We start from the raw sequence: 25,621 nt of genomic DNA, 5'->3' as shown, positions 1-25,621 counted from the left end.
AAAAATGTGTGTGGCCATCATATTAATGGGATTCCAGAAGATCCTGGAAACCTAGCTGTTCTCCTGGTTTGGGGTAGGGTGGATGTGGTCCCTTGATATATCGTGTATTGTTTGGACAGATGCTAATCTTGCAGACGTATATACTGTATTTTGTGTGTGTGTTTCAATATTGATTTGTTTAAAATTGTGAGCTGCTCAGATTAACTTGATGGCATTTAAATCTAATAAATAAATAAAACAAATATATAAAAGAAGAACAAATGGAATGAAGGGAATAGATGGAGTTGATAAGATCTTCAAAAGATAAGAGCAGAGAAGCTTAAAGAGCAACATACTGGTAAAACTTAAAAATATAACATCATCAGAGATCAGGAGTCAGGGAGCTTTTATTCTGCAAATTGAATTTGGCCCACCAAGGCTCTGTACCTGGACCACTAAATTCTCAAACCTTCTTTCTCTCCACAAAGAAAGAAAGGATAATCATTTTGGAAACCCCTTTGAACTAGCAATTTTTCAAATTTTTACTCATTTTTACTGTTGTGTTATGGGTCCACTGATCTGAGCACCCAAGATAATTTCACTGTCTCTTGTTTGAGGGAATAGATTGGAGTTTGTGAGTGATGGTGAGTGTGATCCTCAACTGAGAGAAAGGCCCATTAAATACTGAGTTCAATCCTTAGGGTTAGTGTGTTTTTCAGAGCAAAAATGGTTGCTCCGCTTTGCATAGATTCACGCAGGGTTCTAAGTATTTTGCTTGTTTACTCATAGTAAAAAAGAAAAGCATCAATATACTTTCTCCCTCTCCAGTGACAACAGGGAACTAATTCAAACAGTGCTTTGGAAAATACCGGCGCTAATGCTGATGAATTGGCTAAGTCTCCTCTCCTGGGACCAATGGATGAATACTTCTAAAAGTAAAGGCTTAAGCAATCCCTGTTTAAAACAGAGGCTTTGCAGGATCAGAGACTCTCTCCTGCAGCCTCATAAATTGCTATTAGCTATGTTAACCTGGGAAATGTCTCAAGTCTCACTTTAAATGTGCTTACCTTCAGATATCCAACAGTCATACAACTGACACAATGGGCTCTCTTTCCTACTCATTTTGTATACATTGTTAAATTATTGTAAATAAAATTTTAATTAAGGACAATATAAAAATACTTTTATTAAAGAAATAAATTCCAGGAAGTAAAATAGGAACTATATGTAGACTCCACTGGGAACATTATACATTAGATGTCAAAGGCCACTGATATTGGAGATCACATAAGCAGTAAAACTGGGTGCCAACCCTTGTTCAACATCAGTGGAATACCAACCAATCCAACTCACACACTTTTGCTTTTAAATCAAATCATTATTCTGTAACTCATTTTTAATCAGTGCTATCAGAATGAGTTTCTCTCTATATTAGGAAATTTGATAAATGTCTGCATTCACAGGAAGGCAACTATATAACCAAAATGCAATGACTAGGCTTCAACTTGATGCTCTGTAAGTGCACACATGCACACACATTTCCTATTTACCTAGCAATAAGCAACCCACGGTGCCTTGTGCCCATTTTTTTCTGCCTATAGAATCCCTAAAATTGCGTTCCTGAATTTGTGGCAAACCACATGTAACAGTGATTTGTGGTTTCTTACCAACTTTTTTTTCATGAAAGACATGGAAAAGCTATTCAAGCATATTTTCGTAGTAAATCCAAAATAATAAATCACTAATAATAGGATCATAATAACAGGATCTTAGCCATTGTGGGCCTCTCCCATCTCCCACTGCCAAAAGTTGTCCTGCCCTTATCTAATAGATATAAATATTGGAATTTCAGAATCACATACACTACTATGAAACAGGGTCCATGCCTCCATAGTTACAATCAAAAGTCCAAAGTACTTAGCCTGCTATGTAACTTTATCCTTTTCTGAAAAATCACGCAGTATCACAATTGGTTTTGAAACTGGAATCAATTTCCAAAATGGTTTGCCACTTTGGTATGGAATGTATTGTTTCACTAATATAAGATCAATACTCACTGAGCAAGTGGAACTAAGTATCTAGATTATCAAGCTGTGCAAATATTTTAAGAAAGGTTCTTTGCAATGCACAATACATTACAACCACCATAATTTTTGCAGTGCTTTAAAAGCTGTTACCACATGTGTCCACATGCACAGCCACAGCAAGGCTAGAAGCAGTTTCTGAAGCAGCTTCATGGGACTACAAAAGATACAACTGCTTCAATGATTCAAACAGAGATGGCTTGTTTGCACTCTTTCACATTGCCAACCACATTTTTCAGATAATTTGCACAAGCCTAGCAGATTATGGTAAATGTAACTAGGCTAACCAAGAATTCTGCAGGACATCAAAACAATGAAGAAGAAATAAATCAATGTGGAGGAGCTGACTGGGAATTAGGGAGAGAATAAAGATTAAACCAAAACTTTAAGATTAAACCTAAAATGTATAAAGAAGAAGATAATATATCTGAGAGGATTTAAATTGAGATGGAACATAAAAGTAATAAATAAATTTGGACAACTGTCAAGCCAGTATTTCTATCATAAAGAAAAATACATAAATTAATTCATAAATACTGCAGCAGTAGAGGAAAATCATCCTTCAAATGTTACGGAGTGTTGTATTATTGCTTGTAAATGAAATGCAAATCCAAAAAGTGATTTGTGTACATATTCTTGTTTTTGTGTACATATTCTCTGTGCAACTCTAAAGGATCACCAGCTTGCCCCAGCATGAGTGTGGCAGCTAATCATTTCTAGGCAGCAGAAATGCATGGCATCATCCTCCCCCTGTCCACTGAGAAGGCAATCTTCAATCATGGAGACATGCTTTCCAGCTAGTGCCAGCACAAGCAGTGTTCTCTTGTTTGTGCTTCATTTCATTGGAGGCAAATCCCTCACTCCAACTGGCTACTGAACATTGTGGCAGGAATGCTCTTCCCCTTCTGTCACCAGGTACTATTCTCCACAGCCATTATGTCCTAAGATGCTTCCCTGTTTTGCAGAGATCTTGACCAGTAAACCTATTTCTATTATTATTAGTATTAGTATTCTTCCTGTGCCCATCTCTCACTCTAATTTCTGTCCCAGTCAGCTGGCTCCTTGCAATCTTTCTGAATCCTGAGCAATTAATTATGAGTTTGGGTAGAAAAGAAGGCAAAGAATGATAGGGAACAAGCTGGGATACTGAAGCAATGAAATGCAGGGTAACTCTTGTTTTGTTTTAACAAGATCACAGATAGGTATGAAAAGGGTGGTCTTTTTCTTTTCTTTTTTTTTAAAAGCATGTGAAATTGACAAGAGCTCTACCAGTTTTCCCTTGTAGCCAAACTGAAACTGAAGTCTTTCCTTTCCTTTCCTTTCCTTTCCTTTCCTTTCCTTTCCTTTCCTTTCCTTTCCTTTCCTTTCCTTTCCTTTCCTTTCCTTTCCTTCCCCCTTCCCTTCCCTTCCCCCATCCATCCACCCACCCACCCACCCATCCATGGTGAAATAGAGCTTTAAAAAAGTGAAATTGACAAAGACCTTTCTTACTTTCCCTTTTTAACCCAAGTGAAGAATGGTAAAATGGTTGTGTATGTGTGTGTTTTCTTTTAAACTTCTCCACCAGTGTGCACATGCAATAGGAGGATATCAAGTACAAGGGAGAGTCAATGGAGATGTACTTAAACAAAAAGTCTATCAATGGAAACAACATGTCTGAGGACCCACCATGGAAAGGAAAATTAAAGCTGCTTGCTGTCATGGCATGGATGAGAGGGACAAGAAAGCATGGGAATCCACCATTTTGGAGTCATAGTAAATGTAGACTATACAGAACATCAGCACATCACTATGGCCAAAGTGGAGTCAGGAATGTACAGAAAGGAATTTCTTAAGGCAGTTTTATTTCCACTTGGTTCATGCATGGGAATCAAACAGCCTAAACATCCCTGGATATACAAATTAAGGACATCCAGAAGCTTACATTGTGAAGTAAACATAAGAGCTACCAGCAACACAGGAAGTTTTTAGAGGCACTATTCCAGTGGACAATTATAGGAAAGGGGAAAAAGATGGAGGGAAAAAAAAGATGCAGAAAAGCCATGACTTGCAATCATCTCAGCATTCATTCAGACCTAATTTACAAAACAACTCTGTAAACATGTTCTTATTTAAACATGCATTTTGTCTTAGCAATGAAACATTATATTCAGTTTTACTGAAAAGTAACTTATTTACTAGAGAACAAAAACAGCTAGCTAATACATTTTTTGAATTTTTATAACAGTGCCTGCTATCCTTACTCTCTTACTTTCTTAAAAGGAATAGCCTGATTTTCACAGCCATCACTTTAACACCTTCCTTCATCAGCAAGTCCTAGGTTCATGGTCAGTGCTTGGTTTCCTAGCAACTTCCTCACCAGTATAGAAGTAATAAAGAAAAAGACAAATGCAGGAAGTAGAAAAGAATGATGGTTTCAGTACTCTCTTCCAGCTACAGGAATGGAACCACCACAAGGAATTGTAAAGGAAATCATATGATATGTCTTTACAAAGTTTTCAGAACTGGAACAGGGAAACTATACATTTAAACATAATGGAAGACAGCCCAAAGGAGACCCAGTGGGATTAAGAATCCCAGCCAAAACTGAAAGAGAGATTAGTGGAGAAACATGCCAGAATGACAGCATTGGCCATGAGCTCCAACAGAAGGAAGAGAAAAAAGTGCATGCCCCTGAGCATCACTGTGGAGCTGCCTGAAAAGAAAACCAGCTTCATTCAGGTGGGATTTCCTCTCCTCAGATAAAAATGACAGTACCAGCACAATCTGATTTCTGTATAAAAGGGCACTTAAAGATAAAGAAGCAAAGAAGAAACATCTGCTTAACATGCAGCAGACTACAGCACTGTAACCAGGGAAGGACTCCAGGGTAGAATGAAAAGGGACAAGAGGGCAACTAACATCCCTCAACACAGATATATCATATGTCTTAGTTACTCTTTTCTTAAATCATCATCATCATCATCATCATCATCCTTGCTGAATTCTTTAAAAATTAGCTATTGCTCCATGAAACATAATATTCAAAGCACCAAACAATTCTGAAATTATTTCTATCCACATAATTTGGTTATTATAGAAACTAGTACCAAAACTTCTAACAGTAATGCATTATTAGCTATTACTTGATATATACATGCATGTACTAAACCATGCTATTTGGATAATTAGGTCCATCTGGCCAGCTCTTAAACAGCAACTACAGATAAATAAAACCAAAGTTAGTGATCTACCAGCTTCACAGAAATGAAGTTTAGCAAGACACTACAATATATAAAATTAACACTGATTACTGTGTATAATACAAACACCTAAAACTAAAGGGTTAGCCACTTACCACAACATCTATGTCTGTTGACTGACCTATCTTCATTAATTAGTTCAACTGTTTGAAAACCACCACCCAGTTAAGATTCATGACAGACAAAACTTCCCAGGGAAGATGCATACACATCAACTCACTGAAAATAACATCCAACTTCTGATGGAGAAGATAGATAAGCTCCTTTTTAAGTGTTGAAGCAGTTTATTCTTGATGTCACCCTCTGAGAAAGTGTGAGAAGAAATATGTGCATATGGGGGAATTCTTTCTGCTAATTTTGAATGTAAATGTAATGGCAAGAAGTCTTCATTTTTACGATAATTTCTTTCAGAGTAGAACTAACATGCTAGAATGCCACATGCAAGTAATGTAAAAAAAAATATTCCATTTTCTTATTATAGAAACACTTAGGATTAATGTTTTAAAAAATCGGCTGGATAAAAACAAAATTCTAAAAGCAGTTGAAGTATTTATAGACAATGCTTATTTTTGAATTTCTGCTTCTGAATTTCCACCAGGCTTATGGTGTTACAAATTTTTAAAATATGTTATCTGCCAAAAAGAGTAAAATGATGTGAATTTACTTTATAGGTGTTCTCATTTAGACCTCTGTCATTTGACAGTTATATATTTTTACTACTTTAAGTGCTCCTCATACTAGGTTTTCTTTCTCTGATTTCTCTGTTCCAACTGCATATGGTGAACAAATAAGGTAGATGTTTTCAGCAGTGATCAATCTCTACTTTATCTCTGTGTGCAGGATCACTTTACCATCATTTCTTGAGGCACGTTTCATAAAACTAATCAAGAGGTGGTTTCTGGCTCTCTCAATATAACATAGTTTAGTTGCTACTGTTGTTGCCTTTACTGGCCTTTGCCCCCTCCATTACATTTCCTTTAAAGTAAACTATAAGTTACTATAATACATTTGGTTTTCTAAATATGCCATATTTTGTTCCACTATAAAATTTAACTTACACTGTCTATACTGTTCTGCAAACTGTATCAAGCTGTAAACAGGATTTTAAATTAAAGTACATAAAAATAAGCACTCATGTCCTACTTACTTGAGAACACCCTATCTCTTTTAATAACCATACTGGTTTTGATTAAACAACAACTTGGGCTTTTGTTTTCTGTACATATGTTTTCCTTTACTAAAACAAAGAAAAGAAAAGCAGTACAATATGAGGCATTTGGTTTCTTTGTATGTTAGAAATGCTATTGCTTCATAAGATATCACTTTGCTAAAATGTATTCTCAAATGTTCAAGAAAAATAAAATAAAGAGAAAAGCATACCTTCTTTACTATTGAATAATGCAAATTTACAATCTGTGCAGCTACTGCATCTTCCTATGACAGGTTACGTATGCTTATTAGAAGTAAAAAGAAAAATAATATACATCTAGCACCAATAAATCTGACTAATCAAAGCTATAATCCTTACAAAAATCATTAAGTCTACAGGAAAGGCTAAAAGAAAAAAAGAACATGTCTATTATTACTGTGACTAAATGGGATTAGTCAATCCTCAGGAGAAAAAAATTATGAATTAAGTGAAGTCTGAATGCTAAGGAAATTTGTGGTTAGAGAAATGCAAATGGTTTCCTAATTATCTGCAACCTATTAACATGCAATTCTGATTACTTGCAATTAAAGTTCCCTTAAATGTTATGACAAAAAGTCATTGAAACACAGAAAATTATCTGCTAATTATTGCACTGTAATGAGTAAACTTAATGTGTATTTTCAGTTCAAGCTCAATAGATAATAAAAATATTGTATATAATATTGCCTGAAATTGAACTTAAGAATGCTACATGCTGGCTCATATTACATTAAAGGACCCCATAGGAAATGTGGTGGTCCGCATGCCCTTAAAACAATTTAACAGTGAAAGAGAAACTCTAGAAATGCTAATATGTATAATCAGAAAGGCCATTTCAAAACATTATGATGTTCTTTTTCTTCTGTACCACCACCACCACCATCATTATTATTATTAATCCAGTGAGGATGAAAGTCCAATCATTGAAGATTATAAATTGTAATTTACCATACTACTCCAGTGTAGGTTGGTAGATAGATGTTTCTAGATCTAGGATTGAGATAGTGACTAGCACAAAACGGCACCCAGCTGGCTTCCATGCCTAAGGAAGAACTAGAACATGGGTCTTCCTGCTCTTAGTCCAGCACCTTAACCATTACATCCTGTTTCTTGTGTCTGTGTGTGTGTGCGTCAAGCACTCATATCATACAGAAATCTTATATAACCCCACAAATTGTTCTATCCTTGGATTAAAACAAGCAACAAATAAACATAAAAATAATTTATTAATCTATTTCAATAGTAGGATTCAAAATATAGCACAGGAATGGATAGGATATTGTTGGCTCTCAGCTCCCATCAGACCAGTGTCCAGGGCTTATGGAGAATTATAGTTAATAGTATTGAAATATCAGTTTTCCAAGGCCTATTCATCCACTTCCCTTTTTATATAGTTCTCACTGCAGTTGACAAAAGAAGGACAGTAGATGCAGAACCTCAAACCAGTTGTGGAAATGGGAGCTTAATATCTGACGATTCCTTTCTATTCTTCTGCCAGAAGATTATAGCATGTGCATGGTCCTCACGTTCAAGTGATTTTCTTCAAAAATTACAAATTCCCAGCCCTTTTTCAAATGTTCAGTTTCTTTTAACCAGAAAGAACAAGTTAAAACTGTCTGCAGAAGGTGTAAGTGTTTTTGAAGGATAGCAGAGTAGTCTCGACACTAAGCAGATATTCTTGCTTTGTAACTGTGGAGAATCTTTTTAAAAGGGTCAAATAGCTGTGTCAAGGCATTTTATCAGCATAAATAGCACATTGTCAATACACATAGCTAAATTTACTAATGACAACTTACTTGAAATAAAACACATAAATACTTTGGGAGTGTCTTATTTTGGATATAACACAAAATGATTGTAAGAAGAGCAAAATCCATAACTGGAGCTTCCAAATATTACCTATATGATAGACAAAACATGGAGCTGAGTTAATGTTTCTACTTCAGTTTCCTGTCTGCTTAGGGTGTCACCTCTCAAGTTTATTTGTAAACTCAGATTCAGACATTAAAGCAACTGAACCCAGGACAAAATAGCCAGATGAAACAGACACTAGCTGTGTTCTCACATTGCACCAAATCGGGATTATTGTTATTCATGAATGATCAACATACTAGTGCATGTTGTTTGATTACTCATGCATAGCTTTCAGCTAGTATGAGAAGCTAAAATAATCTTTCAGAAAAAATTAATCATGTTTCCAAAGTTGCAGTGACAACAAGCTGTGATTAGCTTTCTAAATAACTTCTCCATGGCCACACCAGGAGAGGGAGCACTCAAGCCTGAGGTTTAGTATTAAAAACAGATATGCAGAAAAACAATGTTAAGTGGCCATAATAAAAATATGTAGCTGCTAAATTATACACATTTTCAAATGTGAAAACAATTACTACACAGGGCATTTACCTGAAAATCGTGAAATATATTTTAAATTAAATATCTCAGAATGAACAGTATTTTCTCAGATTGCATCCAGATAGTCTCCCAAATAATGTACCAGTCTATAATATAGGACAAGACATAGTTCTCAGCATTTATTTTTGAAACAGGAATTGGTCACTTTAAATGATCATATTAAAATGCATGTCACATGGCTGTTTTAACCCTCACATACTTACACTATCTTAACCCAAGAAAAAAAGGGCTACTGTACATGCATAAAATAAATGGCAGCAAAATAGTAAATCAGAGCCAAATCAGATATTTCAAAAATTAAAATTGAATATATTAAATCTCTCATAAGCATGTTTCATTGGAACAGCCTCCCCCTGAGATCCAGAGGGCCCCTACCCTATTGGTGTTCCAGAAGCCCACAAAGATCATGGGAGTTGACACATGTGTATTTGGGATAGGAGTGTTATGGTGCTTTGGCTGTATAATGGTTTCAATTTGATTGAGTTTTGCTATTTTTGTATGTTGTGAGCCGCTCAGGGTTATATTATACAATATGGGTGGCTGCATACTTTTTTTTAAATAAGCAAATAAATATAAGCATGGTTTTCCTGGTTTTTTTTTTCCTCAAAAATTAATTTAAAGAAGCAGCATGCTTTATGTGGAAGAAGGAAAACCCATTTTACAGAAGCATCTAGTCTTTTAAATAGTAACATGCTTTCAAGGTTTTGAAAAAGATAAAAAAAATATTAGTTTTATATCAGGTATGAGTTCTTTAGTTTGGACTTTAATAATGTTGATAAACTCCTTACCCCCACCCCAAAATGTATCACAAATACTCTTGCTCTGTTTCTCATGCACTGCAGACAATCAGAAAGCAAAATCATGCAAACACCATCATAACAAAAATAGCCTTGCTTAAAGGTTGATGCAATGCATACATGAGAAACCAAACATATATTCCATTACCATAATGCCAGGAATTCTGTACAGATATGCTTAGACTCAGTAAGGGGGGGGAAAAAAAAAAAAAGGGAATTCCTAGCTATACAAGACCACAACTGAATTTTATTCATGATAACACTCACATTTAGCCCAGGTCACCAAAAAAAAATAATAATAATAAATCCTGTGTTGTGTGTTTGAGTGTGGGTGTGTGTGTGCATGCACAGAGAAGAAGTATATTAGTGGATTGTACACAATATATTTTAAAAGAAAACTAGTTTTATCCCCCAAGTTATTCTCAGTCTTCTTTCTGCACCCCTCCATTCTAGGATCTGATGTTTTATGTGCCATTATTTTGCTTTTACTACACAGAGAAGAGCTGGCTCCCAAAGATAAAGGAGACTTTTGGTAAATGGTGAAGGTAAAGAAATAAATGACCCACTTGGTTAGTGTGTAATTACACTGCCTGAGATTGTAACAATCTATCACATGAGGGAGGATGACACCACTCTAAAGGGTTAGTCAAAGGAGATAGCCTTTGACTAACTACTGGGCACAGACAATCGATACTCTTCAGATATTGTTCTCTCTCTTTCTCTCTCTCTCAAAAAATTGAGTTCTAAAAAAAAGTTTGAAAATAGCATCTCCCTTTCCCATTCAGATACTGATCAGAGACTCAACTTGACCTTATTCTGGAAAAGCAGTTCTTCTTCAAATGGTATATGCATCACATAAATCTTTAGCTATCTTAGAAAATGCTAAAATAGTCTCTCTTTTTTTTGAATTGATTCGCTTTTGGAATTGTTGCTTGATTGTATTTGCATTTGGTGCAATGTTTTAACAGAATCATAGAATTATAGAGTTAGAAAATGATTTTATAGGACAACTAGTTCTTACTAGGATCCACTAGAACAGGATTGCCCACAGTGGTCAATATCAACCCCCAAGGGTCAATGGGACTATCCATTGTTATTATTATTTGTAATTCTACTAGTTAAAGTAGTATTGATTAAATTATTTTCATATAATAAATGTTTGGGGTCAATGAACAATCTGAAACTTCACAAATGGATCAATAAGCTAGAGTTTGGGACTCCTGCACTAGAGCATCTCTAATAGGTGAACATCCAGCCTGTTTGAAAACCTCCAGTGAAGAATTCATGAATGATGTGGCAGCCTATTCCATGGGTTGTCAGCTGATTCAGTCAGGAGGTTTTTCCTGATACCTAAGAACTTCCTTCCTTGTAATTCAACCTGTTGTTTCTGGTCCTACCATTTGTGGTAACAGAAAATGAGTTCACTCCTATATGACAATTGTTCATATATTTGAAGACTGCTATTTTATCTCCCCTTACTAGTCCTTGCTGCAAGCTATTCATGCCTAGATTCTTTAACTCATAGAGCTTGATTCTCAGACCCATCACCATCTTGGTAGCCACTTCCCATTTGTCACTATCTTATTTTGAAGTATAGTGCCCAGAACTGGCCTTAGTATTCCAGGTAGGGTTTGAACAGGGCACAGTCGAGTGGAACTATTACTCCTGAGATCTGGACTCCTGTTAAATTTGCTTTTTAGCAGCAGCATCAAGCTGCTGGCTCATATTTAACTTGTGGTTAACAAGGACACTCAGATCTCTTCTACATGAACTACTGCCAAGCCAGATCTCTCTCATTCTACCTTACATTTTTCCTACCTTACATTTTTCCCTGTTAAATTCCATCCTATTCATTTCATCCCACTGCTCAAGCTGTCCATATCTTTCCAAATCTTCTTTCTTATAAAATATTATGCTTTCCACCCAGTTTTGTGTCATCTGCAAAATTCATAAGTATCCTCTTAACTTCCTCTATTTGGTCTCGTCCAATCTTCTGAGATGTCACTTACTAGTCCTACAAGATTTCTCAAAGAGAAAAAGTGGCTCCATGATCATTGCTTCAACATCCTATGATGTAATCTATCTGACCCTGGAATTCATTAGCTAAGTTATCACTTAACCCTTCCTTGTTTATCCTAACTTGTTTCCCCTAGTGGCACAATACAGCTTGGGCTATATTTCCCTTCTGAGAAAAAGCAGAGGAAAAATAGGAATCTATAAGTTCTGCCTTCTCACCATCACCCATTACTAATTCACCATTTTTTAAAAATCACAATGGACCTACACTCTCTTTGCTTTCTTTTATTTCTTACATGCCCAAAGAACCTTCTTTTGTTGTTTTTGGAATATCTTGCAAGCTGCAGCTCATTCGGAGGTTTAGCCTTTCTGACAAAGTTTCTATACTTTCATATTCTTCTTTGGTTATGCTTTTCACCTTCCATTTCTTGTACTTGTTTCTTTCTCTCTTTTAGAGAGATCTGCATGTATCCCATACATATGTATATTAAGAGGAAAGGATAGTTGTCAGTGGCTTTGAATAGTCTTGGTGACCTCTCTCCCCACATTCATTCAATCAATTAATCAACCTTTATTTATAATACAGTCATTAAAAAGCATTGTGCATGTGTATACATACATACACACATACATATAATATCAATAGTGAAAATCTTAAAGCAATTACAAAGAGCTAAAAATACATAGATGGTATAAAAGATATGAAAATTAAAACATGTACAACAGTCTATGTTGTAGCAAGGTTAAAATTGTCCCATGTGCCCCAGGTATTTATGTAGTAGTGGTAGGATGAAACTAGTTCACATCCAATTATGGTACATAAAAACAACACATCTACTGAAATCGTGCCAAGTCTGTACTTGTTTGCTTCAGTTCTTCACAGGAGGGAATCATCTATCACATCTTCCCTTTCTCAGGGTGGCTCTTGAATCTATGGGAACCCAATCTTCAGTTCTTCAATCTATGGGGACTCAAGTGTCTACAGGTAGTCCATGGCTTACATCCAATCATTCAGAGACCATTCAAAGTTATAGTGGTGCTGAAAAAATGGACGTACAACTGGTCCTCATGGTTCCGGCCATCAGATCCCCCAAGGTCATGTGATCACAATCCAGGCACTTGGGAGCCTGGCTCACAATTACGAAGTTGCAGTAAGTCATAGTCACATGATCACCATTTATGACCTTCCTTGTTGGCTTACCACAAGCAAAGTCAGTGGCTGGCAGGGAAGGTTGCAAGTCACTACAGTAAGTCGCTCCTTTTTCTCCCACCTGGAGAACCCCCATCTCCCCACAGCCTCCTCCAGCCCTCCCTGGGTCTCTCTGGCCTCCTGCAACTCCCGTGTGGCTGTGCTGGCCCTCACAGGCCCTCCCCCAGCCTCCCCCATCCCCCTGCAACTCCACACTCCTTACCTGGGACTCTCAACTCTTCCCGCTTAACGACCTGCAACCAGACTGCCTGAGATTGCTGTTGTTAAGCAATGCAGTCATGTGATGTCACACTTCATGACTGCATTGCTTAGCGATGGCAATCTCAGTTCCCAATTGCTGCGGTAACTGGAGGACTACCTGTTCTACAATCTATGGAGACCCAAGTGTCTACTATAATGTTTTCTGATATGCTCAAGTGGCTCTTGATCATGTTCTAGATGAACACTCTGGTAACAGTCCTTGAGCTCCTCTGGCACCAAGTGCCTCCAGGTCCTCTTACATCTTTGACTCACATTTTTCTACACATTTGCCTCTGTCAAAGATTTTTCCTTCTCCCTTCCCCCGCTTTGGGGTTCATTTCTCTGTCAGTCCTGGAGAGATTCAACTGTCGTATCTATGAATCTCTCATCTTCCTTGATGCATTTTAGTATAGCAGCTCTTGCAAGTCCCTTTACTTTCTCCTCTAATAAAAAATGAGCTTGCACTTGCAGCCTGCAACTAGTGTGGTTTGGATCCTTTTCAGACAGGAAAACAAACATTGCATCACTGCAGGTTACAAATGATGCTTCCCTCACTCCTTCAGTCTTCCTTATTTAACTCCCCTAGCCAAACTTCCTAGAAGCTGCCATTCTAAGTGAAGATGAGCTTGGACTGAAAGAGTGAAAAAAAGAAGAGAAAAAAAAGCCTCTCCATTTCCCTCCCTCCTGCAACTTCCCCTGCTGAACTACCTTGCTGAACTCAAGTTTGCTCACTCAGTGGACTCACTCTTGGGAAATTGGGTTCTTTATATGACCCCTTGAGGTGCCTCAACTAGATGCAGAAAGCAATTAGGCATAACCTAAAATTCTAATTATAGGATTCAGGAATATAGGAATCAGTGTTTTCCACAAGGTTTTTTGCTAAAAAATTGCAATATAATTTCTTGTTTACTACTACTGTATACAATACAAACATAAAAGAGACTAGTAATTGACATGAATCAGAATTATAGAAATAAGGATATTTTGCCAACTGGCTACTTTGAATTTGCACAGAACTCTTGAGTAACCTACATTTTCAGGAAAAATAGGACCAGTAAACAACTATTTCATTTTTTTAATGTTACGTATAAAATAAGAACATTACACTTTCCTATATTTTTGTAATTTTAGCATTAATAAAAAGCAATACCACTATTTCAGTGTAAAATTGAATTAATGCTATTAAATGTTTGCCCTATTTCAAATAAGAAAAATAATGATTATAAATAATTAGAACTATTTCTAATTATACCCACAATGGAGGAATGGTTGGCGAAGATGACAGAACTTGCACAAATGGGAACATTGGCATGTCTGATTAAGGGAGAAGATAAGTTCATTCTTTAATTATTGGAAACCCTTTGTGGACTTTTTTGCTAAAAATGGAAAAAAATGAACTTCTGATTTATGGGTTTGATGATTAGAAAGGGTAAAATATGGAAAGAAAGGAGTTATGGTGTAATTTTAAAGAGGGTGGATAAAGTATAAATGTATTTATTTATAACTGCTATAAAGAAGATTGGAAGCTGCTCCTTTATATCTTTTTTCTTCTTTTCTATCTCTTGTGTGTGTGTGTGTGTGTGTGTATCTATGTATGTATGTGTGTGTGTGTGTGTGTGTATATATATTCTGTTAGTTTCATTAAAGTGCTATTAGGACAGAAATGAGATATGAGCTTTCTTTCCTTCATATATGTATGTATGTATGTATGTATGTATATATATATATATATACACACACATACATACATACACATACATACACACACATACATACACACACACAAACACGCACACATTTCTTTCTTTCCTTCATATATATATATATATGTGTGTGTGTGTGTGTGTGTGTGTATCTTTACCTATCCCACATGAATGCCTTTACTCAACAGTTGTAATAAAAAAAAACTGTTTTAAATAATTATTAGATCTGCATACCAACAGTCACAGGAATAAATAGTAGGATAGATGTGTTATATCATCCTGATTATTATTTTGGGGGGAAAAAATTATCATTTAAAAAGACAGAACTAATGTTGTGTTTGAATAAGTTGTTTATCCTTTCAAAACTTTTGTTATACAAGCACATAAAAGAATAGTAAATAGCCTTAACATAGATTTATATGAATCTTTATTATAGGTATTTATTAATAGGTATCAACTACTCACCAGTTTTAGCAAAATATCATTACCAAAGAACTTCATGAATTTATAGATGAGAATATATAAAGACTTTAAAATACTTCATAAATAGCTGAGGATCAGACCCATGATACCAAAAAGTTCTGCCTCTTAACTGAACTAAAATTATTTAGGAACTTGCATGGTTATTTCTGTTTAATTTTAAAATGAAGACAACTTCTTGATCAAACTGGGCATTCTTTTGGGGGAAAATCTAGATTATAAAATTATATTATATAATTTTGTTGTGCTCCTCAGTTTAAAATGGAAGCAAAACAATACTGCTTTATACTTAACACATTTATTCAGGCTGGCCGAAGCAACCTGACTAGCACTTGGAAAATATTTAAGCAGTCAGTAAATGGATGGAATTGTTCCCAAGTCAATTCCATGTCTGCAATATTACAGTACATCAAAGCTTGATGTAAGCAATATTAAACAACATAAATCAACTTTTCACAGGATTAAGATTATACATGCGAAAACAATGTGTTTTATTCTGCATATTTACAAATCCTTTTACTTTGCCCTGTGGGTTGAAAGCATTAGCAATGCATGTACGATTCAAAGAAAATGGATTTAGTCTGGACTGCCATTGATTTAATATTTTTAGCTGTTTTTATATCTTTTTTAGTTTTTTGTGCCACCCAGAGTCCACTGGAATTGGGCAACCAATAAATTTAAATATATAAAATAAAATAAACAATAAAAATACCAGATATGTCCAGATATATTTCTATTTTCTAGATAGTCAAATATTAATATTTTAAAGAAAATATCCCCAAGTCCTTAATATCATGAAGGGAGCAACATGATATTTGCTTCCTTCATAATCTTTGAAGTTAGTTTAATTTACTCTTTAAAGAAAGAATGGAAAACTAATTTAGTCTGAGGGCCAATATTAGTTTCCTATTAACCTGAGTTGGCAAAATGATTTCAGTAGGTAAGCTGTAAGGAAATTTAGCTGGCAAAGAGCAGAAAAACAAACTACAAAATAAATTATCAGGCTTGATGTCTACGCTTCTAGTTCTGTACTTCTTGGAAAACTACCCTTTCCATATCAGGAATTCATATATGCATGTTTGTCTGTCAACACTTTTCAGAGTGGAGAAGGAATGCTACATTTTTAAGGCTTTGGGTTCCTCAAAGGAGAGACGAATCATTAAGATGGATGATCTGGTTCTGGAAACATAAATGGCTTCAGTTTAATCCCATGCAAAGCTAGAAAAAGTTCCTTGCTTGGAGCTTTCCGTGGTCCTGAAACTACTGGCCTACTTAGCATACCCTTTGGGCACCGAGTCACAATCACAGAGCATCTGGTCAAACACATTATAATATAGAGATATTCTAACCCTGTATCTCAATAGCAATCAGCCTTTTCAGACCTAGAACTTACTATTAACCAGCAAACCAGACACCAATGTTAAGATTTTAATGGATACATTACTTTTTCTCTATCTTTTATGCACACATACTATTTTATCATATTTTTAAAAATTCCTCAATAAAGAATAACGATCAGGTGGGGCAACCCACTTTAGATTAGGGTGTTATCCAGCAAAATACACATAACATATCTAAACAATGCTTATCTTGCCATTAAGGTCCTTTTTTTCTTTCAGAAGCAGAAGCATTAATTTCGGAAGATTAAGAAGATGCAAACGATCACATTAACAAAAGATCTGATAATTTATGCTTAGAATTTAACAAAATAATTGCCAGTGGATTATTCGGAAATGATATTTTATTTACTTTACGTCAGCACACATAAGATTTTTACCCAAAAAAATCATACAAAATTTGTAAATGAGCTTTTCCAGTCAGTTATGCTCAAGATGGACTTTAATGCTATATATTCAACTATATCTATCTTAGCCTTTCTGGCCTTAACTGAAAACAAGTAAAAAATATCAAAACATACAACTTTTTGGCACAATTTTGTTTCAGGGTATACAGAGTTACAGGGAGTAATAATTATTCTGTAATTGTTAGTTGCTATGCATCAAGGGACACAAATTTAAGTTGGCCTTTTGAAATGTTTTAATGATATTCTTATTATATGACTATTGTTATTATTATTTCATTATATTAACTATATTGGTACTTTATTCTTTTTCTTGTTAATCTCCTGGAAAGAGGAGAAAAAAGAAAGAAAATGAAGTACCCTGTTCTTTGAACCAGTTATAGACCTTTAGGGAATTTCACCACTTCTATCCAAGCATTAGGTTACCACCAAAGGAATCAGACAAGTCTAACTAGTAAGATATAAATTATGATTTACAGCCTACTGTTTTTCTCATTTTACTGATATTTCATATGAGAGACAATTTTATGATCTGAGATGACAGTTTATAATCTTCTTCTTTTGCTTCCTTTCTTAGGACAATGTTCATAAAATAGAAAAATATGATTAACAAATTGCAACAGAAGAGTACAGGAGTTCAACTAAATATACAGCTCATTAGAGATAAATGCACTAAACCCAGATAAGTTGGATGGATATGAGTGTTATGTTAATATACTAGTATTCATAAACTTCTAGTTTGATTATTCTTGTTTTAGCATGTTTATTTGGTATCCTGAGTCTATGGAGGTGGGCAGGATATAATGTTAGCAAACTATTCCATATTTTGCCACCAAAACTATTTGCACTAATATATACTCTGTCTTGGTACACTGTGTTGTTCTATAATAAATTATAGTATTAGCTTTACTGCATAAAGCCCTATATGACTTAGCATCAAGGTACCTTCAGGACATTTTCCTTCAACTAGAACCATTATGTCAAATATGAATCAGGGAAGAATTGCTTGTTATTCCCCACTACTGAGAAACCAAAAGGACTGTGTCTATGAAGATGTTGGCTTCCTGGAAGCAGGTTAAAACACACTCTTCCAGAGGGCTTTTTAATTAGATGAAGAACTCTGTAGAATGTTTTATATTGCTCCAGTTGTAATGGCTAACTTATGTTTGCATTTATGTTTTGGTACAGGTCCAAGAGTTTATGATTGTGGTGGTTTAAACATCAAATCAATAATAAATAATATTATTTTAAATAATATTTATTTTAAATAATATACAGGGATCAGTTTCCCCTGTATGGAACAATAACACGAGCAAGAACTGAGCAAAAAAGAATCTCCAGATAAATTCTAGAAAAGAAGGAGTCAAAAAGAAAATGACTGTAGAAGCTGTGTGCCTTGGATGGCCGTGTGTTCAGTCATGTGTGCCCAGACAGTACACATTACACTGAATGTGTTTTCAACTGTTTGTTGCATGTAATTAAGGAACTGCTGTCTGCTGAGCAGATACTATAGGATTATAGCTTGTGGTTAACAGAAATTGTCAGGAAGCACTTGAACAAATTTTAATTTTCAAGGCCATTTATTTGTATATCAGAATTCTAAAACATATTTGTCTCCTGTTGATGACCTATGCATAATTATTACTTTTGAAAAACCTTGAAGAATAGGTTACATAACTGTAGGAAAGCAAAGCTGGTGGGGAGATGGAAGATCTAGGGAACTACAGACCAGTTTGACAACAAATTCTGGGAAGCTTCTAGAGCAGTTCATAAATCCATCCAAAACGCACTGAAAATTTTAAACCCACCCATAGAAATGTCACTGCAGCTCCAGACATTTCCTCAGAAGCCAAAATAATCACTTTTCAAAATGTGAGGCAAAAAAGATTGCCCACCCCTATCTAAAAAAGTCTAAGAAATGAGAGCATGAATTAAATATTGCATGAATGAGAGCATTACTTTACATATTTTCTAGGAAAAATAAGAATTTAACTATCTTGTCATGGTCTAATTCTGTCTTGTCAGATTTAGGTTGGTTAATGTTATGAATCTACACAGGATGGTACACAGGTTAAAATTATCAACTCCAGACACCTAACAGATCTGAATTGTTTCCTGAATACACATGGAGATTGTCTTGCTTTCTCTGTCAGTGACATTGTTGAAGTCCTGCCTGATATATGGAATATGGAGATGTCCATATGGAAGAGACATTTCCTGTTAAGTTTATTATTCTCTTCTATGAGCCAATCCCCTGATTGAGAGACTGCTGAAGCAAAAGTGAACTGATACATGATAGAGACTCTCTTGGTCAATAAGAATGATGATCAGGGATTGGGATATTATCTATTCTGGGTAAAGTTGCAATCCCTTTGAATTATCTGGAAATACTTCTTGATCTTCAATAGTTTCTGGATTCCCAAGTGATGGTGCCAGAAAAGAGTGGAATTGCACAATTACATCTAGCCGCAACCATTTCTAAACTAGAAGATCTGGCAAGAGTCACTTATTCCTTAGTTACATCTTGGCTTACTACTGCAATGTGCAATATGCAGTGCTACATTTGAATCTCCAGAAATTTCAGTACCATTGGGATAAAATGCAGCAGTTAAACTGCTAACTATGTCTGTGTTATAAAATTTGAAGTGGTTGCCAAAAACAATTTAAGATGCTAAACTTTAAATCTTTAAATGGTTTCAAGGCTATCTGAAGAACTATCTCAATATAAGCAGGCTGGATGCTAATATCAGCAGGAGAAGCCCTAAAGATGCCTTCCCTTTATGGGATCCATTTGTTTGGTAAACAAAACAGGGCCTTGTTTCATTAGCTCTTCACAGATCCCTGAATCCCTGAAAAACAATCTCTGTACAAGATATCTTTCTCTGTTTTGCTGATAAGGAACTACTAATATAAGACAGTAATAGATTCTCATATGACATAGTGTTCATAGGAGAAGGGAGAGGCAGCAGATTACAGAGTTACAGAAGAGAGTAGTCTTTACCAATCCAAGATGAAACACCACAGAAAATTCTGGAAAGAGGAAGTATGGTTATTTGGCAGACAAATAAAAGGTACTACAATGGTTAGAACAGATTTGGTTCTAGTGGCTATTGAATATTCCCTGTTGATATCAACCCAGAGAAAAAGTGATTAGTTAACCTAAAATGGTTTGGGCAGTTTTTTGTACTATTAAAGGCTCATTTGTCCCTGAGCAGGATGAAGTTCACAAAGTGTTTAAGGATGAGACCTATAGGAGGATTTCTGAAAAGGAGAACCACTGTAGGAACTACTAATGGCAATGTGTCAGAAGATAGATGGAAGAAAAAAGACCAAAGGTTTACCTGTCAGATGGGTATAAGCTAGTTCCCACCAGTTGCTACCTGACTGTGAGATATGGAAAATTGCCACTAACTTATGTAAGTCCTTTGCTTAAATCTAGATAAATAGAGCAGTCCTTGGGTTTAAGAACATAGAGGGATGTGCATATGCTGTAATATACATATGTTAAGCTCATATAACCTAGTAAGCTAGGATGTGCTGAGGCCATAAATTAAGATACTGGAAGAAAAATGCTTGCTTTGTACGTTGCATTAGGCTGTGTCGAGATATCAGTCAGTAAGAGGAACATCTCTGAAAGAATGCAAAACAATTAAAGAGGCTTGAACCTGGGAAAGTGACACTGCTTAACTTATTTATTTATTTTTATTTATTTAATTAATTAATTACTTGATCACATTTATATATCTCGCAAAGCCCATCTCACACAAAGCGACTCTGGGTGGTGTCTTATGAACCTTGGCTGAAATTGCTTCTTACTATGTGTTAAACGAATTTTTAAAAAGTGTGGGTAAAGAGGGCTTTGACTCCTTTCTACTCTTTACCTGTGTCTCTTAAATCAAAGTAATTTGGAATTATTTTAACTGTTTTTACAGTATTTTAAATATTTGTGCTTGATTTATTATTATTATTATAATTGTTAGGTCCTTTGGGTATTCTATGAGCAGAAAAGTGGGATATAGGCCATCATCACCATTGTCATCATCAGTACCAGCACATTAAAAACAAACAAACAAACAAACAAGACAGTTCAATTCCAGATATCTTCTAAATACAATAGATCAAAAAGAATCAGTTCTCTTTAAAAACATTTTCTCTTGCTGCTCTTGAATATTAAATACCTTTATTAATATGACTAAAAACAGGAAGATGGTGAAATAGAATAAGGTTACTTCTTACCAGCAACATTAAATATGCAGCTTGGTTTTCCCTTTCCTTAGAGTCTGGATTTTAAAAAATGACACACTACAAGATAAAATAGTAACGCTAATATTGATAGTTTGTCCATTACAGGTCAGCTAACTGTCCACTGAAACAGTTACAAAGCTGTTAGTTTCGATTTCACAAGGCCAATCAATACAGAGGCATACTGTTTCAATTTTGCCTGCATTGATTTTTTTTTATAACACCCCAACCTTATAGCATTCATCTTTCTGAAAGAAGGAAGATTTGATTTACTGAAGAAAAATTGGAGAGAGCATCACAAAGATTTTACCGGCAAGCTAGTGACACTGGAGGGGGGAAAAAAGATAAATGTCTCTAGGCAGAGACGCCTTTTGCTTGAGGGCATCCATTAAAACACATTCAACCAATCTGAAATGGACTTTTCTTAAGCAACTGAAATCTGAGCCCAAACTCATCCCCCTAAACTAATCGGAAGCATTTGGGAATCTTGATATACAGAGGTTAAAATTCAAAAAATAATTTACGTCTGCAATTCTACCTATGCATTTTTCTGGGGAGAGGAGACCTCCCCCCCAATATCAAGAGTGAATTTCCATGGTACATTAGTCAGCCTATTAGAATGCAATGAAGGACGATATGAGAAAAGGGTAGTATGTCCTCAGAGATTTCCATCCAGTGTTCTCCATCATCTCTCCTCATCCTTCTTGCATTCAGCCACTTTACCAGGTGTCATCGACATGAAAGATGATTTGTCTCCTGACCCAAATAAACACAATGCCTGCTCTATGCACTACAAAAAAAAAAAAAAATACTTCTGCCACTCTGCTCATTTGTGGCCTCTTTTCTGCTTATTCTCCTACTCTTATCAGACTCCTTCAGTTTTCACCTGAGCCTCGCCGCAGGTGACAGTAATGTATGGATGAACAGGTATTTGTCCCATTATTTCTTGAAACCTCCACACATTTGGGGAGGTGGAATGCAGTGACAGTAAAGGGCACAGATATCAAACTGGTGAGGGGGGGAAACCTTCTCTGCATGTCAAGGCAATACCATGACTTTAAAATTTAGTGAAGGGGGAAAAACACTTTCTTCTCTCCTGGCAAAAGCTACTGTAAGCTGGATATTGAGACACAAATTGCATTCAGGCAGGTCAGGAAGTGTCAAAAGATATTAGATTCCTGCTGTGAGGAAACAACAATTCCCATCTGCTTCTGAAAAAATATTTTCATTTTCAGATTTTATTGAACAGAAACATTGGGGAATATGATTACATAAAGGGTATTAAGCACAGCAAATATAACATGTTCAGAATGGCTATCTTCATCATTGTGTTATCCATAAAGTAAGAAGCAGATTTTATTTGGTCCCATCAAGAAGGATAAATTGGATTCCTCCCCGCCAACTCCAAACACATAACATACCCTGCTTACAGTTTTGTTGCAGTACCAGATGTTTCTGAAATGCCACATGCTGTGGCTCTATGCTGAATGTAGCACCTGACCTTCTCCATAATTGACTAAAAATATTGATGTAATGGCACGGGTCTGATTGTGATTTATTAAAACCAGTGCCGATCCCAGGCTGGCTGCCAGCATTGTAGTCTACTAATCGTATGGTATTAGAAAAGCCATCAATATCGAAACAAAATAAATGACATTAATAGGAAAGTATTAGGCCTTCAGAGGCAGAGCTTGGTCCAGTTACACGTATTTGAAAAGAAAGATGAAATATAAAATGACCATAAATCAAAATATTTTAAAAATTGCAATACATGTTTTAAGATTCTTTTGTTCTGCAGGAAAATATAAGAAACACGAATTTTATATTTTAAAAAGGTCATTGATTAGAACAGAAAAATCTTATGTGTTTTTCTTTAAGAGAGTTAATTGTAGATACATGTGTTGTGGCTTTCCTATTTTGTTTTCTTGATAATGAAATTTACATGTCTGTAATGATATTAAGAATACTCCCAAGCACATTACACAATTTTCTCATCAGAATAGACTGTTATAAAGTGAAAATAATTGTGTTCTCTGTCAGATGTATTACAGGCTGACTACACAAACCTTATTCAAAGAAAAGCAGAGACCACTGAACCACCTTTGCTGAATCTATTTAGTGGAGAGGCCATCAATGCTTCTTCAAAATAAGCATTCTTTTCTCTTTAGAGTCATTAAGGAAAAGCGAAACATCTAGAAAATGATTAAGTTGTTTTGCTTTGTTCTAAGTCTGAATTTAATTTTACTCCTAACTGTCCATTCAAGACTGGTGTCACTTAAAATAAATATATGCACTGCCAAAATGTAATTTATCTATTTACCTTGGTGCAGAATTGCCCCAGGCTCCATGTTTGTCCATCAGTATATTGATGATTTTCTGTATCAGCTGAGTTGCTGTCACATGATCACGATACTTGGCTGCCCTTATCAAATGATCACACATCTTCTCATCTTCACGTTTGTCTGCAGAATACTGGGCGCACAGTGACTAAAGTGTGAAGGAGCAAAAAAGAAAAACCAAATGCTTTAAATGCTTTATACTTTTAGTTTTTTCTGTCAACGCTAAAATTGCTTATATACTTTGGACTTAGAATTTCTGCAACAAAATATATATAAAAAGTGAACACACAAGAAAACAATCTAATAATATACCAGAAATTGCAAACAAAAGCTGAGCAGAACATTATCTTCCTCATAAAACATGGTCCATTGGGGGAAAAATGCAATTAGCCCTTTGAGGATATCTCCAATTAACACTATAAAATGTTTATATAACAGTCCTATGCATTTTTATGCAGAAGCCTCATCAGATCCATTGGATATTTTTTTCTAGACACTGTAGGCATTAAATAATACTCTCTACAAAAGATAAACTGAAAATTCTATTAGGAACATTGTTCAAGGACCAAAATGCATGAGCATATTTAATAGGTAACAGATTTTAGTCCTATCTCTGTGTATTTCCTAAATAAGAAATTACTATATAATTTTTCATTACTTTCAAGTCTACAAAATAGTTATATATAAATTATTCCATTAAATATTGTTTTTTCAAATATATTGAAATGAAAACTATAATCAGATGTGAAAATGGAAAAAAAGAACCTTGAAAAATCAAAGCTTGCATTATGACAACAGAAGGAATTTTTTGTAGGTAAGAAGTACACCTATTTTATTAGAACAGCCATCAGATACAACCTGTCTGCCTAACTTACTTGTAGTAGGGGCAAATAAAGTGCTTTAAACTTTGTAGATAAGCTTTTTTTGCTTAGAATATGAATATGATATTACAAAATAGAGGAAGTACTATATTTTTACACGTTATGCAGAGCTTAAACATGAGGTTTAAACATTGGGTTAAACATCAGACTTATCTTCTGTCTACTGATTCAGGTTAAACATACTACTATATCCCAAATGCCTACATGTTTTAATAAGAATGTAGACATCCACGCTGGATGTAATGTAATAATACCTGTAAATAATGCCAGCAACAAAGTAAAACAGTAAAAATAGCTTCATTCAATATTAAATATAGTAATGGTAGCACTTACTTCTGCACTTCACCTAGAAAATGCTGACAAAAATATTTCTTTAGGAAGCATACTTTTTTCTCTAGCCACAACTCTGATACTTAACTGCAGGATTAATAGGCAAAATTTTGCTGAGGGACAGAACTCTACTACTTATTGTTATATCCACAAAACTTACTATGGCTCAATTATTTATGGCTAGTATGATACATGAATATTTCTATAACTGATTAGTACAACTGATATGCTGTTCCATTCTAGAGATTCTGAACAGCTTACAATATTAATATAATAATTAAAATTTTAATTAAAAACTGACCACTTGGGGGAAGCATGATCTTACTCATACCAAGGGTCTATTTGAACAGTCATGTTTTCATGGCTTTCTGGAAAGGTAGTATGAAGGAAATGTTTTGGATATCTAGGAGTAATTTTTTTCTGAAGGAATGGGCCATTATCAAAAGGCTATATTCCAGGGTTCCTGAAGATGATATTCCCTTGAAAGTGGGACTCTCAGCAAGGTCTCTCTCCTGGATCTTACCAGACTAGCAGATCCACTCACAGAAGCTGCTGTGGAGTTATCTAGGCCCTGAATCATGTAGGGCTTTAAAGGTGGCCAACAGCACCATCAACCGCACCCAGAAGTGAACTGGCAGCCAATGCAGCTCCCTTAGTAGTAGTGTTATATGTGCAA

General features: G+C 35.3%; 1 protein-coding gene across 3 annotated transcripts in view; it reads right to left on the bottom strand.

The window, feature by feature from the left end:
- LRBA (LPS responsive beige-like anchor protein) overlaps nt 1–25,621 on the bottom strand; it is a 427,822-nt gene that overhangs the window by 217,965 nt on the left and 184,236 nt on the right. For all 3 annotated transcript variants that reach the window (XM_088132764.1, XM_088132766.1, XM_088132765.1), the window contains exon 37: nt 23,716–23,882. In XM_088132764.1, the coding sequence (XP_087988890.1) occupies nt 23,716–23,882 (167 nt within the window). The remainder of the gene's footprint in view (nt 1–23,715; nt 23,883–25,621) is intronic.

This window comes from Python bivittatus, unplaced genomic scaffold (genome assembly GCF_059951505.1).
Source record: "Python bivittatus isolate LINGU-HERP-01145 unplaced genomic scaffold, Pbiv_v1 ctg000070_np1212, whole genome shotgun sequence".
Taxonomy (NCBI): domain Eukaryota; kingdom Metazoa; phylum Chordata; class Lepidosauria; order Squamata; family Pythonidae; genus Python; species Python bivittatus.
Note: the sequence above shows the minus strand (reverse complement) of the source record. Positions and strands in the feature narration are given on the sequence as shown.